This window comes from Microcaecilia unicolor, chromosome 7 (genome assembly GCF_901765095.1).
Source record: "Microcaecilia unicolor chromosome 7, aMicUni1.1, whole genome shotgun sequence".
In the NCBI taxonomy this organism is placed as follows: domain Eukaryota; kingdom Metazoa; phylum Chordata; class Amphibia; order Gymnophiona; family Siphonopidae; genus Microcaecilia; species Microcaecilia unicolor.
In genome coordinates this window covers 207682426-207702550 of record NC_044037.1, presented here as the reverse complement: position 1 = coordinate 207702550, position 20125 = coordinate 207682426, and the positions used below count along the sequence as shown (strand labels likewise).

The following is a 20125-nucleotide window of genomic DNA, read 5'->3' as shown; positions in this document are numbered from 1 at the left end:
AAAGCCCTCCCACAGCGTGCCTGAAAGAGCAAATTGAGCGCGTCTGGTACAAGAGCTCTCTAGGCGGCCATCTTGGATCGTTTCAGAAAGAAAGTCTTGGTGCGGGCCGCAAGCAGCTTATGAGTTTTGCTGCCACTGGCCCTAACTGAACAAAGACTGGAGGAGATTTTAAGGCACTGGGGGGGGGGGGGGGGGGGGGAGTGACTGCGACAGCTTTGTAGAGCCAGAAAGGAAACCGAGATTTGTGGTGAGAGGGAGATGGGAGAGACTGACAGGGGATGAATATGCAACACACACACCTTGAATGGACATGCCACTGGCCAATAGATATAAAATAGGAAGCATAGCATTTAGCATGCGCTAATGTCCATTAGCATGTGCTACACTTTTGTAAGAGGGTCTCAATCTTTCATCCTGCTCATGAATTTAGAAGCACTATCTTACCCCTCTCAGTCATATTTTCTCAAGCTGAAGACCCCTAACATGTTTAGCCTAGCCCCTTTACCATTTCTGTCACTCTTCTCTGAAGATTTTCTACTTCTGAGGTATCCTTATTTGAAATTAAGGACATTGTATTAAATACACAACAGAAGAACTGTTAAAATTTGTGGTGCACTTAGCATAAGTAATATCACCTGTTTGACTATCTGTCCATGTTGGACCTACCAGTGCCAAAGCACACCATTGATACCGCCCACATGTTAAATGAGTCCCCTGATCTTGCTGCTTAGGGGTATCCTCATATCTCTGATGAGATAAAAGATCCCCAATCATCCGCCCCCTATGGTAAGCTATGACAGGAACAATTTTAAAGCTTGGATAAAGTTGTGAACATGCCAATGTCTTCACATGGCCTGTACTAATATTTGAGTTTGATCAAAAAATGGTAAGACACAGGTCAGTTTCTCTACATCCACTTCAGGCTGTTTCTCCATAAGGAGCAACTCTCTTTGGGAAAGCGGGCTCTTAAATATGCTTTGGAGGTTGCTTTTTTTAGGATAACCTCTCATTTTAAATCTCTCAATCAGCTGATCAGTTTGTAATTTAAAGTCCTCTATTGATGGATACCCCTAAGTATCAAGATCAGAGGACTCATTTGACATGTGGACAGTGCCAATGTTGCGCTTTGGCGCCGGTAGGTCCTACATGGACAGATAGACAGGTTGTATTACTTATGCTAAGTGCACCACTAATTGTAACAGTTCTTCTGTTGTGTATTTGATACAATGTCCCTGTAGGCTAATCTACATAGGGTGGAGTAGTAGACCAATTAAGCTTCAATTGAATGAACATAAATTTCGAATTCCAACCAAAATCTAGAAGCCCTGATCGTTGCCCATTGGTTTGAGAAAGGGCATACAATACAAGATATGCAGTGGCATATATTAGATCAGGTACAAAAAGGGTGGGAGGAAGGTCATAATGAAAATATATTGAATTATAAAGAACAGTATTGGATATATTTATTGCAGTCAGTAATACTAGCGAGTTGAATGCTGAGATAGAGTGGGCATCTTTATTCTGACCAAGTTATGTGATTGGTGGGAAAGATCAGCTGATTAATTTATAATGAGGTTGGAGGGAAGCCGACGACATCTTTGCTGAGGAATAAGAGTCGGCAGGAGGTGTCTGGCTAAATGTGAGGTATGAAAGCTTCAGAAAATTGAGGGGGACTTTCTTGTCGTTAGAGTGAAGTTTAGAAGGGTTGTTTATAAATGTCTATTATTTTGTAGGGGGGTTCATCCTTGAAAAAGTGGTTGAGAAACATGAGTTATGTCAGACAACATACCCCTGAGCCAACTATTAAGAAAAGTGTATAAGAATGTCATTTTATTGAATAAGAATTAAATCTAAATATTAAAGTGAGATATCAAAAAGACCAATGATGACGCCAGTGCAGAAGTCTTGATGATAAAAAAGCATTCTATACATTGACATGCATAACATGCACATAAATGTGAGCTCCTGGGTTATAGAATTGCGACATACATGTTGACAATCATTACTACTACTACTACTATTTAACATTTCTATAGCGCTACAAAGCATACGCAGCGCTGCACAAACATAGAAGAAAGACAGTCCCTGCTCTTGAGAAATGACAGGGAAAGTGACTATGCTGTCTAAAGATTATGCTTTGCTTCATAGTAAAATCCAGGAACACCAGATTCTGCTTTAGACTCCGAATGCTCAGACTGAGGCATTAAAGAAGGAAATGGAAGAGACTAAAGTTGTTTATATGAATTTGGTAAAAGACTGTTTAGTTACATTTGTGCACCCAGAAGCATTGAGAACTACCAAAGAAAGGCCTTTGAACCTAAAATGTATGAATTTTTCATTTTCCTCCTTTATTTCTCTTTTGGAAATGTAGAAAATATTGTTTGGCGATTCTGAGCATACTTTCCATCTACTTTGTGGGTATATTATACACCAGAGAAGTCAGCAGAAAGTTCTATATTGGAACCTGAGAAGGGACAATGAATTGATGTGTTTAACATTTCAAAATTCCTGTAAAGAACAAATGGTAAAGAAATGGGTGCAAGGACGCTCCTTGTATTTTGGAGCCCGATAAGGAATGGACACTGTGGTTGTTTTTCCACCATGTCTAAATTGTTTCTTGGGAAGAAGATTTGAGTGTTCCCAGATATATCTATAGAGTAGCACTAGGGCAAAGAGGAAGATCTTTCTATCTATGTGTTATGAATGTCTAGCTCAGGCAAAATTTTGTTTGTGTTTTCTTTGTAAATATGGCTTGAAATATACAAATGAGAGTTTTGTTTCTCTAAATGCAAAGCAGCTCAACAGCTTTCTGAATTCTAGGGCCTCTGCAAGTAGGAGAATTATTGATACTTGAACAGGAGATACAGTATTACAGTATATTGTTATTAGGCTTTATTTTATTAGGCTGCACTTCTGCCTTAACTTTTTTTATACTGAAGCTATTGCTTGGTTTGATGTTCTATTATTGGTGTAGGATTCCCCATATGCAGTGCCGTAGCGAGGGCTAATGGCACCCGGGGCGGGTCGCCGCTGCGCACCCCCCCCCCCCCCAGGTGCAGCACGGCGCGACCCCCCCTCTGCGGCACCCCCCCCCGGACCGCATTCTTACCTGCGGGAGGGCCGATTCGCCCCGAGTGCACGTCATTCGGAGCTGCGTCGGCCCCACTGGTTCCCTGCTCTCTCTGCCCTGGAACAGGAAGTAACCTGTTCCGGGGCAGAGAGAGCAGGGAACCAGCAGGGCTGGCATCCCCCCGAGCGCGTGCACTCGGGGCGGACCACCCCTCCCCCCTTCCTACGCCACTGCCCATATGTACAGTACACTAAGAAGGGTATAGATCAAGGGTGGGAATCCTGTGGCCCTTGGACTTAATATGTCCTGGGACCACTTCTTTTCTGGAGGAGTAGTCTAGTGGTTAGTGCAGTGGACTTTGATCCTGGGGAACTGAGTTCGATTCCCACTGCAGCTCCTTGTGACTCTGGGCAAGTCACTTAACCCTCCATTGCCCCTGGTACAAAATAAGTACCTGAATATATGTAAACCGCTTTGAATGTAGTTGCAAAAACCTCAGAAAGGCAGTATATCAAGTCCCATTTCCCCTTCCATCTATACTTCTTCCCTCAGCACTCTAATCTCATCCCATGGTTTTCAGTATCACCTTTACGCTGATGACTCCCAGATCTACCTCTCCACACCAGAAATTTCAGCACGAATCCAGGCCAAAGTATCAGCCTGCCTGTCTGACATTGCTGCCTGGATGTCTCACCGCCTTCTGAAACTAATCATGACCAAGACTGAGCTTCTTATCTTCCCCACTAAACCAACCTCTCCTCTTCCCTCATTCTTATCTCTGTGGATAACACTCTCATCCTCCGTCTCATCAGCTCATAACCATGAGATCATCTTCGACTCCTCTCTCTCCTTCTCTGCACATATTCAACAGACTGCTAAAACCTGTCATTTCTTTCTCTATACTATCACCAAAATGTGTCCTTTCCTTTCTGAGCACACTACCAGAACCCTTATCCACACTTATCACCTCTCACTTAGATTATTGCAACTTACTTCTCACAGGTCTCCCACAAAGCCCTCTCTCTCTCTCCTTCAATCTGTTCAAAATTCTGCTGCATGACTTGTATTCTGCCAGTGTCGCTATGCTCATATTAGCCCTCTCCTCAAGTCGCTTCATTGGCTCCCTATCCATTTCCGCATATATTACAAACTCCTTTTATTGACTTACAAGTACATTCACTCTGCAGTTCCTCGGTACCTATCTACTCTCATTTCTCCCTACACTCTTCCCCGGGAACTCTGCTCACTGGGTAAATCTCTCTTATCTACACCCTTCTTCTCCACTGCTAACTCCAGACTCTGTTCCTTTTATCTTGCTGCACCATATGCCTTGAATAGACTTCCTGAGCCTGTCCAGCTTATAATCGAAAGTGATCGCCGGCCATCTTCCGACACAAATCGGGAGATGGCCGGCGATTTCTTTAAAGCGGCGAAATCGGTATAATCGAAAGCGCCATTTTTTACAGCTTCGCCACTTTCCCTGTCGCTTCACCGGCGAAAGTTCAAGGGGGCATGTCGGTAGATTAGCGAAGGCGGGACATGGACAGGCATGGGCGTGGCTACCAGATGGCCGGCTTTTGCCGATAATGGGAAAAAAAGTGGCGTTAAGCAGTATTTCGCTGGGTTTACTTGGTCCTTTTATTTTCACGACCAAGCCTCAAAAAGCTGCCCCAACTGACCAGATGACCATTGGAGGGAATGGGGTATGACCTCCCCATCAACCCCAGTGGTCACCAATCCCCTTCCAAACTAAAAAATTAAAACTAAAAATCTTTTTTGCCAGCCTGTATGCCAGCCTCAAATGCCGTACCCACCTCCATGACAGCAGAATGTGTTGTATCCTCCGACAGCCTTTCCCTGGTTGCGATGTGGTTCTCGGGTGAGTGTGACACCTTTTCTGTTAGGTGCCCTGCAGAGTCACATTAGCAATGCATTGTGGTGGGTGTAGGGTACTGGGCTCTACTCCCATGGTGCTTTCCCCCCCCTGCTAACTGGGCCAGAGTGTGCCCTGTTTTGTTTCCTGTTGTAGTCCATGCGGTAGTGGCCATTTTTGTAAGCCAGTTTTAGTTCCCTTTCCTGTGTTACCCATGTTAGAGAATGTAGTTCTTACCTTGAATGGTGCTGAAAGAGGGCATTGTACACCATTGTGCCAGCTCTGACCTACTGCTAATCTTAGTACCAGGGGACTCTTTGCCAGTGGGGCACAACCTCTGATCTGCAGTTAACTGTGTATAAATGTGGTTATTTCAAGAAAGGACTTTTTCAGAGAGATTAGTCTTCAGGTGTGAACTGGTGTGTCAAAGTTATACAGCAGCAATAAGTCCTAGAGGCTGTATGCAGGTCCCTGGAGCAATTTTAGTGGGTGCAGTACATTTGTGGGTAGTGGGTTTGGGGGGGGGGGTTTGGGGGCTCAGCTCTCAAAGTAAGGGAGCTATGCACGTGGGAGCTTTTCTGAAGTCCACCGCAGTGACCCCTAGGGTGGCTGGTTGGTGTCCTGGCATGTCAGGGGGGCCAGTGCACTAAAAATGCTGGCTCCTCCCAAGGCTAAATGCCTTGAATTTGGCCGGGGTTTGAGATGGCCAGATAACTTTCCATTATCGCTGAAAAACAAACCCGGTGAACTCCACGGCATTTGGCCGGGCTAAACTATATTATAGAAAAAAAGATGGCCGGCCATCTTTTTCGATAATACGGTTCCGGCCAGCTGTAGCACCACCGCCAACATAGATCGCCGGCGATCTATTTGGCTGGCGACGTTCGATTATGCCCCTCTGTATGTCAAGCTCCATCTCTGGCCACCTTCAAATCTAGGCTAAAAGTCCACCTTTTTGATGCTGCTTTTAATTCTTAACCCTTACTCACTTGTTCAGCACCCATTTTTATCATTCCCACCTTAGTAATTCCCTTATCCCTTATTTGTCCTTTTTGTTTCTCCTAGTTAGATTGTAAGCTCTTTCGAGCAGGCACTGTCTCGTCATGTCCATTGTACGGCGCTGTGTATGTCTAGTAGAGCTAAAGAAATGATAAGTAGTAGTAGTAGTATGGCTCACCATTGAATTTTCTGTGGCACATAAGACAATGGGAAGTATGCACAGAAAATGTCATTAATCAGAGTTTTGGCAATTTTAAATACTGTATTATGCTTAATGTTTATGTTATTATATTTGATATTCTACTTTTCAGAACAAAGCAGTTTACAATCTGAAAAATTATACAAAACAAAACAAATAACAGCATATTTTTAATGGGAAATTCTTCCTAATTATTTTATTTTGTAATCTTTGGCAATTTGCTTGACAAAGTTATCTTTGATATGATCTGTAATTTCCATAAATAAAATAAAACTAACTAAATAAATGAATGCTGACCAATGCCAGCTAAATTAGCTCTGGATATCAGGGCGTAGCCAGATGCCAAATTTTAGGTGGCCCTGGGTCCAAGATAGGTGGGCAGAAAAACTCTGTCTTGTCCCACAAGTGATGTGGTCTCTCCCTCTCTCGCCTGTGCATCATATGGTCTCTCAAACATTCCCCCCTCCCCCTCCGCATACCTTTTAAATAGCAGATTTTCACTGGCAGCAAGCAGCAATTAATGCTTACTGCTAATGTTGACCCCACAGCATGCATCAGTCGCTGCTCGCTGCAGGCAAAGATCTACAAGGTATGCAGGAGGGACAGTTGTTGGTTTTCAGCTGGTGGGACTTAGGAATCCCTGCCAGCCACATCATAGGTGTGCTGCTACTGGGTGGACCAGAGCCCAAAGTGGGTGGGCCTGGGCCCACCCTTGGCTACACCACTGCTGGATATTCTATTCAGCCAAGGCCCACATAAAAAAATGTGCCCTGTGCTCCTCCCCCCACACCCCCCCCATCCCACACAAGACTGTATCTCCTGACACCCCCCCCCCCCCCCGCAAGGATAGCTCCCTGTAATGCCTGACCCCCACTAGGGCAGGAAGAAGTGGTCTTCACTATTTTGACCCACTGGACCACCAGGGACTTCTGATAGGCCTGGGAGGAACTATCTTGAATGGCAGGGAGATTGGGTGGATGGTTAGGTGTTGCAGGGGGTTAACCTTGTGAAGGGCCAGGATTACGGAGTGGGGGGACTATTCTTACACAGGAGGTTGCGTGGGGGGGATTGGAAGGAGCATATGTCACATTTTTTAATGAAAGTCCTGGCAAATGTTTAGCCAGGGCCCACATAGCTAACCGGCCGTATTTAAGACAGCTTTGAGCTGTCCTAAATTCATCCAGTTAGCTATGCAAGTGATGACACTGAATATTGCTGGCAATCTCATAACTGTTGACTCCTCCCCATACCCTTCTCCTGTACCTCCCCTGACCTGCCAATTTTTTTAATGGCCAATCAGACCCGATATTCAGCAGCACCGACTAGTTAAGTACTGCTGAATATTGGCAATTAAGCAACAATGAGGAACTTAAGTGGGCAGTAACTTAAATCACTTTGAATATCGGGTGCTATATGAAAAGAAGCTCTGGAATGAGTAGAAGGGGGATAAATGTAATCTAAGGAAATACTTCTTTACAGAAAGGTGGGTGGATGTGTGGAACCACCTCCCAGTGAAGTTGGTGGAGACAAGAATTGTATCTGAATTCAAGAAATCATGGGACAGGCATTTGGGATCTCTTAGGGGGAGGAAAAGATAATGGATGATTATGGTTGGCCAGACTAGATAGGCCATATGGCCTTTATCTGCCGTCATTTTCTTTGTACATCAGCAAAATAGGTGCTTCTTAAATAAGAAGGTGTTTTTTTAACCTCTATTTTTGAAAGGGTAAATTACGCCAGAACACCATTCAAGTAGAAGTTATGCACTACTCCTGAGCTTGGAGGTTAAATATCCTCCCATCCCACCATCAAAGAATTCATATCAAGGTTACAGGAGTAGTACTTGAACTATGGAAAAAGGCTTGGCTCTGGTACTAAATGTAGCTCAGCTAAATAAGTGTTGACCTGAGGTAGGGAATACAATATTACATGGGTTTAGTTATGAACAAAAAGCAGGCCTGACTAAAGAGCAATTATTATTTATTATTATTATTTATTGCATTTGTACCCCACATTTTCCCACCTATTTGCAGGCTCAATGTGGCTTACAGAGTGTTGTAATGACAAAGTCATGACAGGATATTGGAAACAATCAAAAGTAAACAGAGGATAGATGAGGAATTAGAGAAGATGGAATCTTTGTGTTTTGTGTCTTTAAGGGTTCTTTTTGTAAGCTCTATTGAAGAGATGTGTTTTCAGAGATTTGCGAAAGTTAGCTGATATGCGCAAATCACAAATATTCAGCAGAGATAACTGGCTATCTCCCACTGCTAAATGATATTTAAATGACCAGTAGCAGTTCCTGAATGGTTAAATAGCTCTGAATATCAGAAGGAATAGGTTCATTGCTCCAGAACTTAAATATATTCAATTTAAAGGATATTTCACTAAAAAGAATACAGTAAATAGCATAATATGGTAAGATCAATTAAGCTGAAGATTCTTCCCACTGTTACTTAACAGTAATCATTTGATCTTTACGAAAATGTTGCTTCCAAAAAACAAGTTACACTTCAAGGGAATTTCTCAAAATTAATTTTATAGCCTAATATTCTTTGCTAAAAATGAATTAAATGAGAAAAAGCTTCAGGTCAAACTCTACCAACAGTCAGAAAAGATTTACTTACTCTTGCACCATCATTGCCTGCTGTACCTTCTGAACCTTTTTCTCCTAAACCACCCTTTAAAAAATAAGAAAGTCCATATCAATCAAAGTGAATAAACAAATTGTTCACTTAAAAAAAAACAGATAAGGCCCCTTTTACCAAGCTATGGCAAAAGGGGGGCCTGTGCTGGTGTTGGCACGTGTTTTTGATTTTTGATGTGCACAGAGGCCCCCTTTTACTTCAGCAGGTAAAAGGTAGGTCTTTCTTTTTTTTAAGAAATGGCTATGTGGCCAGTGAAGCACTTACTGTGTGGTCATTTCGGGGGCAGCCCTTACTGCCACCCATTGAGGTGGTAGTAAGGGCTCCTGCGCTAACTTGGTAGCAACAGGGCAGCACTGCCTGATTACTACCAGGTACACACCAGATATTTTTGTAGTGCCGGATATGAGGGTGTGCTAGGGGTGGGAAACACCACCAGGCTGCTGTGGTAGCCTGGCGGTACTTCCTTTTTAGCGAGTGGTAAGCCCCTGTTGGACTTACCGCCACTTTGTAAAATGGGCCCATAGAAAGATACAGAAGCAATAAGAACAAGCTTGCATACCCTATCACCCTTCGGACCAGAAATTCCAGCAAGGCCTCTTTCCCCAGGCATACCCTGAAGACCAGGAGGACCTGCATCCCCAGCAGTCCCAGGAGGTCCTGGACTACCCTGAAAAAAGCGGTAAAATTAAAATGCAGTTTTAGATGTTTTTCTTTATCAATCATCAAAAATTCATCTCTGACTAATAATGAAAGAGCTTTATATAAGAACATAAGAATATAATAACATAAGAATAGCCATACTCGATGAGACCAATGGTCCATCTAGCCCAGTATCCTGCTTTCAACTGTGGCCAATTCAAGTCACAAGTACCTGGCAGAAACCCAGTTAGTAGCAACATTCCATGCTACCAAAGCTGGGGCAAGCAGTGGCTTCCCCCATGTCTGTCTTAATAACAGACTATCGACTTTTCCTCCAGAAACTTGTCCAAACCTTTTTTAAACCCAGATACGCTAACCACTGTTACCATATCCTCCAGCAGCGAGGTCCAGAGTTATTCTTTGAGTGAAAAAATATTTCCTCCTATTTGTTTTAAAAGTATTTCCATGTAATTTCATTGGGTATCCCCTGATTTTTGTACTTTTTGAAAGAGTGAAAAATCGATTCACTTCTACCCATACAACACCACTCAGGATTTTGTAGACCTCAATCATATTCCCCCTCAGCTGTCTCTTTTCCAAGCTGAAGAGCTCTAACCTCTTCAGACTTTCCTCATATGAGAGGAGTTCCATCTCCTTTATCATTTTGGTTGCACTTCTTTGAACCTTTTCTAATTCTGCTGGCCTAGACCAATGGACATTAAGCTCGATTGTTCAACAATACAGTTCAACAATTACATAAACACATAAAAACTGCAACCACTGCAAGCATTATGGAGGTAATTCCATAAGGAGCCACCTAAAGTTAGAAGGCAAGTTAATACCAGTATTTCAGTCATTTGTGCATATATATGAAAACACACATGACAAACAACAATAATCTGGCTACATGCTAGTCTATAAGTGTGTGCATATCTTTCATGGTGCATATTTTGCAGCTGGGCATTCACATGGGCAGCATCTGGGTGGAGTATGGTCAAGGTGCACACACATGCATGCAACTGTATGGCTGGCATAGTGCTCGCAGTTAAACAAATATGCATGTATATGGCCAGTTAAATTAGTAGTCTATGAAAGAAAATAGGCACCTACTTTTCTTTATACGATAGGCACCCAATAGGTGCCTTCTAAGTGCCAAAAGATAGGCATGCCTTTATAGGATTGCCCTCCAAATGCACTGGATGAGGATAAATCTGAAAATATGCAATTCTTATTTTGAAATCTGGATTAAGTTCAGAAGAGAAGCTCCATTAAATAAAGGTAATTTAATGAATTACCTTTGGGCCATCTGGACCATGACCACCAGCCATTCCTTTTTCACCTGGAAGTCCCGAAGGTCCTGGCTCACCTCTCTCACCTGGATTACCACGCTCTCCCTATAAATAAATATGTTTTGGACCATTTATAACATTATAGGTCATTGGCTTTAGTCAAACATACCATTTCCATAGGAATATAAAGTAAGTACTAACCAAATATGAATATTCTCTTTCAAACTTTATGTACATTCTAACTCAGTGGTTCCCAAACCTGGTCCTGGAGAAACCCCAGCCAGTCAGGTTTTCAGTATATTCACAATTAATATTCATGAGATAGATTTGCATGTAGTAGAGGCAGTGCATGCAAATCTCTCTCATAAATATTCATTGTGAGTATCCTGAAAACCTGACTCTCTGGAGTGCTTCCAGGACCAGGTTTGGGAACCACTGATCTAACTCATTGTTGACAGTCTCATCTGTATTTGGCACTATGCAAGGAAGAATGGTTGAGTAAGAGAAAAAAAGGCAAAGATGAAATAATTGGATTGAAAAGAGCTGGAGAAGGCACAAGAGGAACACAACAGAGGTAGTAAAATAAATGGAAGAGTAGAAAATAAAATGGAGTAATTTTTTTAAAGTATATTACAAAAATATCTCTGATCTTCAAATTTATTGGACGTGTACAAATTAATCCACTTTTGGTGCACAGGATAAAATTACATTATTGCAACTATACAAAGAGGCTCATTTTTAAAAGAGAAGAACGTCCAAAAAGTGGCAAAAATCTGTATTTGGATGTTTTTCTCACAAAAACATCAAAATTGATATTTTCAAAACCAATTTTTAGATGTTTTCTATGAAGTCCAAACCCAGGAGTAGTGCAACCAGCAAGGCACTTTAAATGGCAGCAAGAAGACAGAAATGTAGAAAAAAACTTTATTGTATAATGATCAATGAAGTCCATCAGAAGTGCATTCAGATCACAAGGGGGCATGGCAGGGGCAGGTTAAGGGTGGGATCTGGGCGTTCCTAACACTTGGACATTTTTTCTGCCATAATGGAACAAAACAAAAACATCCAGGGCTGTAAGTTGGACATTTTGATCTAGACCTGTTTTATTTATGAATAAGACAAAAAAGTGCCCTAAATGACCAGACAAGCACTGCAGAAATAAACGAATGACACACCCTTACTACATCACTGGTCACTGACCCCCTCCCACCATGCAAAGATGTAAAAGAAACAGTACATACTAGCCTCTGTGACAGCTTCAGATGTTATGACCAGTCCTATTAGAACAGCAAACAGGTTCCTGGAATAGCCTAGTGATCAATGCAGTGCACTGTAGAGAAGGTGACCCAGACCCATAATCCACTCTAACTATTACACTTGTGGTGGAAAGTATCACCCCCCCCCCCCCCCAAAAAAAAAAAAAACACAGAACCTACTGTACCCACATATAGTTGACACCTGTAGCCATAAGGACTATTGTAGTGGTGTATACCTGGATACAGTAGGATTTTTGGTGAATTTTGAACAGCTCACCATATGATACCTAGGTGTGTACCTAGGACCTTTTATGTGAAGTTCACTGCAGTGCTCCATAGGGTGCCCCACTGCTTTGCTGGGATGCCTGTGTGGCCAGTCTACTAGGAAAATTGACTCCTCCTACGTCCCAAAGGCTTGATTTTGTGCATTTTTCACTTGGACTTTTTTTTGTGTGTGTGGAAAATAGTCCAAAAAGATAGACGTACTAAGCAAAACAACATTCAGGAAATGGTTATTTTCAAAGAAAATAGATATAGGTTTTTATGGTTTGAAAATAGTCATTTTCACTACATAATTTTTGGACATTTTCAGCAAAACGTCCAAAGTTGGATTTTTGACGTCATATCAAAAATGCCCCTCAAAATGTTCTTGGATTTATTTATCATAGATTATCATGGATGCTATGCATTGCACATATTTGTATTTATTTTATTAAGGCATGGGAAAGTATGTACGTCTCATCAGTAAGTCAAGGACATGCTTATTACTCTTGAAATCCACTTGCTAAACTCTTTACATAAACATTATGCAGCTATATAGAGTCAACATTACATATGTTGAGGTGTAGTACTTACTCGTGGACCTAATGGGCCTGCAGCTCCAGAATCTCCTGGAACACCCTGGGTGAGAAGAAAGAATGGAAATACTGCATTCAATGACAATTATCCTTAACACCAAAACTCAAGGAAGGGTCTATCATGAGATATATCACAGAAATAAAAATGAAGACTTTCATAGTTATCACAAAATGTAGGCACTCTTTCTAGAATGAGATAGCATCACAACCAACCATCCTCATTTATTTTAACTTTGCCATCTTGGAATGGATAGCCATAGCCTGACCATTTCATTATCATAGTCTAAAAGATTATGCATTTTTATCTCTCCATCTTTCTTTTACATTTCTATTGTTAAATGTTAAACTTTTGTCAGATATTACTAAATGCTTCCTACTTCTAAAGCACTGTTATGCGTACACAGCGCTGTACCAACCCATACAAAAGACAGTCTGTGTTCTAAGGGTCAATGTTAGACAATTTGGGACCCAGGGAGAAATTTGGGAGGGGGTCCAAGCTCTCTGGGAGGCTGTGCCTTCTTCAGCTTCAAGCAGACTTGGGATCCCTTCTGGAATTGAAACTCAGGGCAACTGCTTTGGTTGCATCCCCTTAATTCCAGCCCTGCCTTCTCCACAGAATTTACAATCTAATCGACAAGCACACATGACAAGTAAGAGATTCTAGGAGAATGTATTATAAATGTACAAGCAACCACAAGATGACTATAAGTCTGCATTTGAATATGGCTAGAGAAGCAGTATGAAGAACCAATTCAAAGGTCCGTATTAGGTAAATGGTTCAGCAAGGTTAAAAGACTTATCAACAGAGGAAAAGGGCAAAAATAAGACCAAATCCTATATAATAATTTGCACCTCCAATGTTCCATCGGTGTCTGGCTGCCTGGGTTCGTAACATCTCATAACGTCAGCCAGCCTACAGCGTTCCATTCCCCCTCACTGCCCCGCCCTCGCGTCAAAATGTAATGACGCCAGAGGGCGGAACAATGAGAGGGAAGGGAACGCTGGAGGCGAGCTGAAGTCAGGATGTTACCAACGGAAGGGAAGCCAGCCAGAAAACGATGAGGTACAAAGGAAGAGAGAATTGCAGCACATCGAGGGCAGAGCAGAGCAGAATCGCTGGACATGGATGGAATGGGAGGAGAGGACAGGAGAGAAGAGAATTGTGGGACACGGATGGGAGGGCAGGAAAGAGGAGAATCGCTGGACATGGAGGGGAGGGGATGGGAGGGGAGGGGAGGGGATGGGAGGGGATGGGAGGGAAGGGAAGAATCGCTGGACAGGGAGGGGAGGGCAGGGGAGAGACAAAAAATCGCTTACAAGAGAGCCTTTCTAGGGCCCGTTCCATTGTTGAGGAAACGAGCTGGGTTACACTAGTTGTCAGATAAAGCTCATGAGGAAGAGCTGAGGGCAACCTTGAGATGCATCCTTTACATGATTTTGAAGCATTACAGAGCTATTTAGTGGATATTAAGTCACATTTTCAAAAGAGATTTACATATTTTGATGAGCCCAATCATGCTATAATACACTAAAAAGTTCATGCTCCTCACAAATATATGGATTCTTGAATCAAATGGCCACTATAAGAAAAAAAATCTCATAATAAGATAAAAAGATTTATGATCATATTGTTGAAAAAATTGTGCATGTCTCTGCTGTTTGGAAAGAGAAAAATAATAAGGAGCTGTAAATTGAATGTAAACAGAACAAGATACGAAGAAAACAGGCAACTAATAAAAATTAACACATCCACGTCCCAAACTGTACCTTATCAACCAATCCAAATGGGATATATAAACACCAGGTCAGTAGTAAATAAAACAGAGACTATAACAGACTGGATCATTACAGACAATCTTGACCTCCTATTCATCACTGAAACCTGGATTCATGACCTAAAAGACCCCATAATCTTAGACTTATGTCCACCAGGATACAAAATTATCCACTGGACAAGAAACGGAAAAAGAGGAGGAGGAATAGCCATAATATACAAATCCAAGTTCACCATCACAGCCACAGCCGAAGCCATTCTACCACAACTTGAAATCGCTTCGGTAAGAATTAATCACCCGAACTTGCAGGAACACCTTAATGCAGTCCTGCTTTACAGACCGCCAGGCAACTGGCAAGATTCCCAAATACACTTTATGGACTTTAGCTCGAACACTTGTGTCTCGACCTCAAATCTTATCATAATAGGAGATATAAACCTGCATCTTGAAGATTTCAACTCAACAAGCACTCAAGAATGCGAAGAGTTCCTACAATTATGGGATCTTCACAGAACAAACACGCAGCCAACTCACATCAAAGGACACACACTAGACATCGTCATATACAAACTCGATCCTGAATCAAACCTTATATTGACAGACACGAAATGGACACCTCTACCGTGGTTTGATCGCTATAAAGCAAACATCTCCCTCCATTGGAGAACAAAAAACTCACCGAACAAACAAGAACGTAAAACCTACACCACGAGAGGAAAAATAGATCCGGTAATATTCTGGCAACAGATCTATTATAACGGATGGACAATGAAGGCAGATACAAACCAATTCCTATTAGAATGGGACGATAGATGCAGATCCATATTAGACAACATTGCTCCAACCCAAACCAGAACCTCACACAGAAAGAATTCAATACCATGGTTCAATGAAGAACTGAAAAAACTTAAAACACAAGTTAGAAGGTTAGAACGAGCATGGAATAAGAAGAAAGATGACCCCACACTTAACGCCTGGAAACAACTCCAAAAAAAATACAAATATACCATAAGGCAAACTAAAAGATTATATTACAAAACTGAAATTGGACCAAATTACAAGGACACACATAAACTCTTCCAACTCGTGAATAGACTACTAGATATTACACCAGTCACAACCAACAACAAAGATACACCAGGAGCAGACAATCTTGTGAGATACTTCAATGAGAAAATTGTGCAATTACGACTTAAAATACCTGTCAGTACCATCGACTATGCTGAACTCCTTGACTGTCTAGACCCAGACCCTGGCGTACACCCAGCAGACAGAATCTGGACCAACTTTGAGACATTATCGGAGGATATCATCTCCCAAACGCTCAAAAGATTTGCCAAATCTCATTGCAAACTAGACACATGTCCAAACAACCTTATGACTTCTGCCCCTCAACAATTTATAACAGACATAATGAAACATTTGAACTATATGTTACAAAACGGACTCTTCCTGAAGGAGAAAGGAAACATTTTACTCACTCCCATACCCAAAGACGCAAAGAAAAGTGCCAGTGAAATAACCAACTACAGGCCAGTAGCATCCATTCCCTTAATAATCAAACTAACGGAAGGGATGGTGACCAAGCAACTTACCGATTATCTAAACAAATTTTCAATTCTCCACGACTCCCAGTCAGGATTTCGGGCGAACCACAGCACTGAAACAGTACTAGTTACACTCATGACTAAATTCAAGCAAATGATTGCAACTGGAAAGAACATCCTACTTCTACAATTTGACATGTCAAGCGCTTTCGACATGGTCGATCATGGAATACTACTACATATCCTTGAATACTTTGGAATTGGAGGTAACGTTCTCAACTGGTTCAAGGGATTCCTAACCACACGATCATACCAAGTAACATCTAACTCGACCACTTCAGCCACATGGATACCTGAATGCGGAGTACCACAGGGATCCCCCCTCTCGCCGACTGTATTCAACTTAATGATGATACCATTGGCCAAACTACTATCAAACCAAAACCTGAACCCATACATATACGCAGATGACGTAACGATCTACATCCCATTTAAACAAGATTTAAAGGAAATCTCCAATGAAATCAACCAAAGTCTCCACATCATGCACTCATGGGCGGATGCATTTCAACTGAAACTTAATGCAGAAAAAACCCAATGCCTAATACTCACCTCACAACACAACACGAACAAATTCACCACCATCAACACACCGAATCTGAACCTTCCAATTTCAGACACCCTAAAAATTCTTGGAGTGACCATCGATCGACACCACGCGAAAAACACAACCAAGAAGATGTTCCACTCAATGTGGAAATTAAAAAGAGTAAGACCTTTCTTTCCAAGAACCGTTTTCCGTAATCTGGTACAATCAATGGTGCTCAGTCATCTAGACTACTGCAACGCACTCTATGCCGGCTGTAAAGAGCAAATAATCAAGAAACTTCAGACAGCCCAGAACACTGCAGCTAGACTCATATTCGGGAAAACAAAATATGAAAGTGCTAAACCCCTCCGAGAAAAGTTACACTGGCTCCCACTTAAAGAACGCATCACGTTCAAAATATGCTCTCTAGTTCACAAAATCATTCATGGAGATGCACCAGCCTACATGTCAGACCTGATAGACTTACCACTCAGGAATGCTAAAAGATCATCCCACACATTCTTTAACTTGCACTTCCCCAACTGCAAAGGTCTAAAATACAAACTAATGCATGCGTCAAACTTTCCCTACTTGAGCACACAATTATGGAACGCATTGCCGCGCAACTTAAAAACAATCTACAAACTAACTAACTTCTGCAAACTACTGAAGACCCATCTCTTTAATAAGGCATACCACAAAGATTAACAAATATGAACATACACAACTCTTCCACATGTATTCAGAAATGTCTTACTTGTTACATTACTATCATGTTTTTTATTATCATGTTACCAAAGATCCATCTGTACCACTAAATGTATATTTTCTAATCATATTTCCACCATTCATGATGTATTGTAAGCCATATTGAGCCTACAAAGAGGTGGGAAAATGTGGGGTACAAATGCAATAAATAAATAAATAAATGTATTTGTTGATGAGCAATAGAAACATGAACTGGATGGAAACCCAATACAATCATTGCTACTAACAGTTCATCTTGCACAGTTAGTAGCAGTGATTGTACTGGGTTTCCATCCAGTGCATAACATGGTAACAGAAACAGAACAGTTCATCTTGCACAGTTTTGTTTCTGTTACCATGTTATACAGCCCCAGTATTTGTATTTCCATGTATTAAAATGTAATTAGGGGGTCAATTTTCAGCTGGTGGCAGTGAGCATTTTGCTGACCACCGCCGGCATTATTCCCAGATATTCAATGCTGAGCCATGTCTGGGCATTGAATATCTAGTTTATGTGGTGCTGGCTAAAACATAGCCGGTTAAGTCAAACTTAAGCAGCTATAGGTTACCAAATAAAGATTAGACTGTATTTTATGTGGTTCCATTTATGCAGTTACCTGGCCAGCTAACTGCTGACTTTGCCCCCTAAAACCCCCAAAATAGCTGGCTTTCACTTAGTCACAAACCGCTAATTATCAGTGGCAGTAACTGGTTAAGTGCAGCTGAAAATTAGCTGATAGTCACAAGCAAGCGATTTAACTAGTCAACTGCCGTTTCTGACCTGTTAAATTGTGTTGAATATTGACCAATAGATGTCTTTTTATTGCATTGTCAAGTGTCAGTACTGAGGAACACTAAACAAATATCTTCCAATAGTCCACAAGGTTCTTAATCCTTAGCAGAGTACCCAATAAACACCATAAATAAAAAATATAAATAATAAGCATAATGACTGCAAACCAAGGATTCTCAGCCCAGTCCTAATGGCACACCAAGTCAGTCTGGTTTTAAGGAAACCCACAATGAATATGCATGAGATCAATTTGTCTACAATGGAAATAAATAAAAATTTATCTTATGCATATTCATTGTGGATATCTTAAAAACCAGTCTGCCTTCGTATGTCCTAGGACTGGGTTAAGAACCTCTACTATAAATGTGAAGCAGAAATCATATAAAGACATATAAATTCAATTAGTTCATTAAATATTTGAATACTCATAATTCTTACCTCATCTCCTGGCTTTCCAGTCTCCCCTGGAGGACCTGGAGTGCCAGGCAACCCCTGAAAGTAATAAATGATTTTAATTTAAGATGGTGGGAAAGATATAATATGATCACAAAGAGTGGCATATCTTTCTTTGTGCTAAAGATAGAACCAAAATTCAGGATCAATGACAGTCTCCTGTGGATACGCATGTGAGCTGTAAAATACAAATCAAAAGTACTCAATTCATCACTGACACAAACATACTAGGGGTTTTTTTCCACAAATTTTGAGGTCTATGTACTAACATTTGGGATGCAGGGAAGAGCAGCCAGAACATTTTTGCTTTGTGTCATGTCCTGTGTCATTTTGGGGAATGTTTGTTTTGTTTGGGGTCCCCACCTTTTGTCATCACAGGAAACAACATAAAATGAAAAATTTCAGGACTCTTACCCCCCTGCCAAGAACAGACAACTCTTCAACCTTCCTTGCGTCCCCTCTCCCCATACTTATACACTCCCTATAGGCTCCCTGATCCTACCTGAATCCCTGCTGGTCTAGTAGGGGTCTGTTTGGGCAGGAACGATGCTTATTTGCTCCAAAATCAGTTAAAAACTTTTTATACAACTTTTTATAAACTTTTAGTTAAAATGTATATATATATACTCAATACAAAACCTTTTGGATTTTAATTATTTTTCTACATATGTTTTTGTATAAAAAGTTTTTAACTGATTTTGTATTGAGTATATATATATACATGATATATTTTCATTTATATGTTTTCTGGCTTTTGGATTTTAATTATGTATGTATTTATATACATTTTTTAATTTTTAGTTTGCCATATTTAAAGTTTTATATGTTATGTCATTTATCTTGTAGCCCCTGAAGCAGCCCTGTTGGGCGAAACACGGCCTGTGTCGGGCTGATTTGAATATTTGATTTTTTTGTTCAATAAATTTATGGTTTTCTTCTACTGATCTGCTTTGTTGTCTTTCCACCATGGGTGGAGAATGGGCATGGAAGTTTAAACAGTTAGCATATTAGAATGCACTAACTAGTTAACAAAGGGTTAATGCAGGAGCACTTAGGGCTAGATTCAATAAATGGCGCCTTTAAAAAATCGATACTGAAAAACACATAAGCAGTATTCAATTAGCCATGCCTAAAGTTAGGCATGGTTTATAGAACAGCACTTAAGCACAGGAGTCACATGCACATTTAGGCATGTCCATCTGCATCAATGAAAATGTGGTGCAAATACCCGTACCTAAATGTATGCGTGGAGACCCCTTGTTCTATAATTGCACATGTAACTGGAATCCCATGCTCCGCCCCGAAACAATGACCCTTCCATTTCTGCACCCCCTTTTCCAGGAAATGCATAAAATTTAGCCACAGATCACGCACCTAAATTTATATGCATA

At 41.2% G+C, this 20125-nt stretch overlaps 1 protein-coding gene across 1 annotated transcript in view; it reads right to left on the bottom strand.

The window, feature by feature from the left end:
- COL5A2 (collagen type V alpha 2 chain) overlaps positions 1–20125 on the bottom strand; it is a 335742-nt gene that overhangs the window by 77395 nt on the left and 238222 nt on the right. The window contains 5 exon segments of the mRNA XM_030208786.1: positions 8769–8822; positions 9349–9456; positions 10724–10822; positions 12829–12873; positions 18720–18773. Of these exon segments, the coding sequence (XP_030064646.1) occupies positions 8769–8822; positions 9349–9456; positions 10724–10822; positions 12829–12873; positions 18720–18773 (360 nt within the window).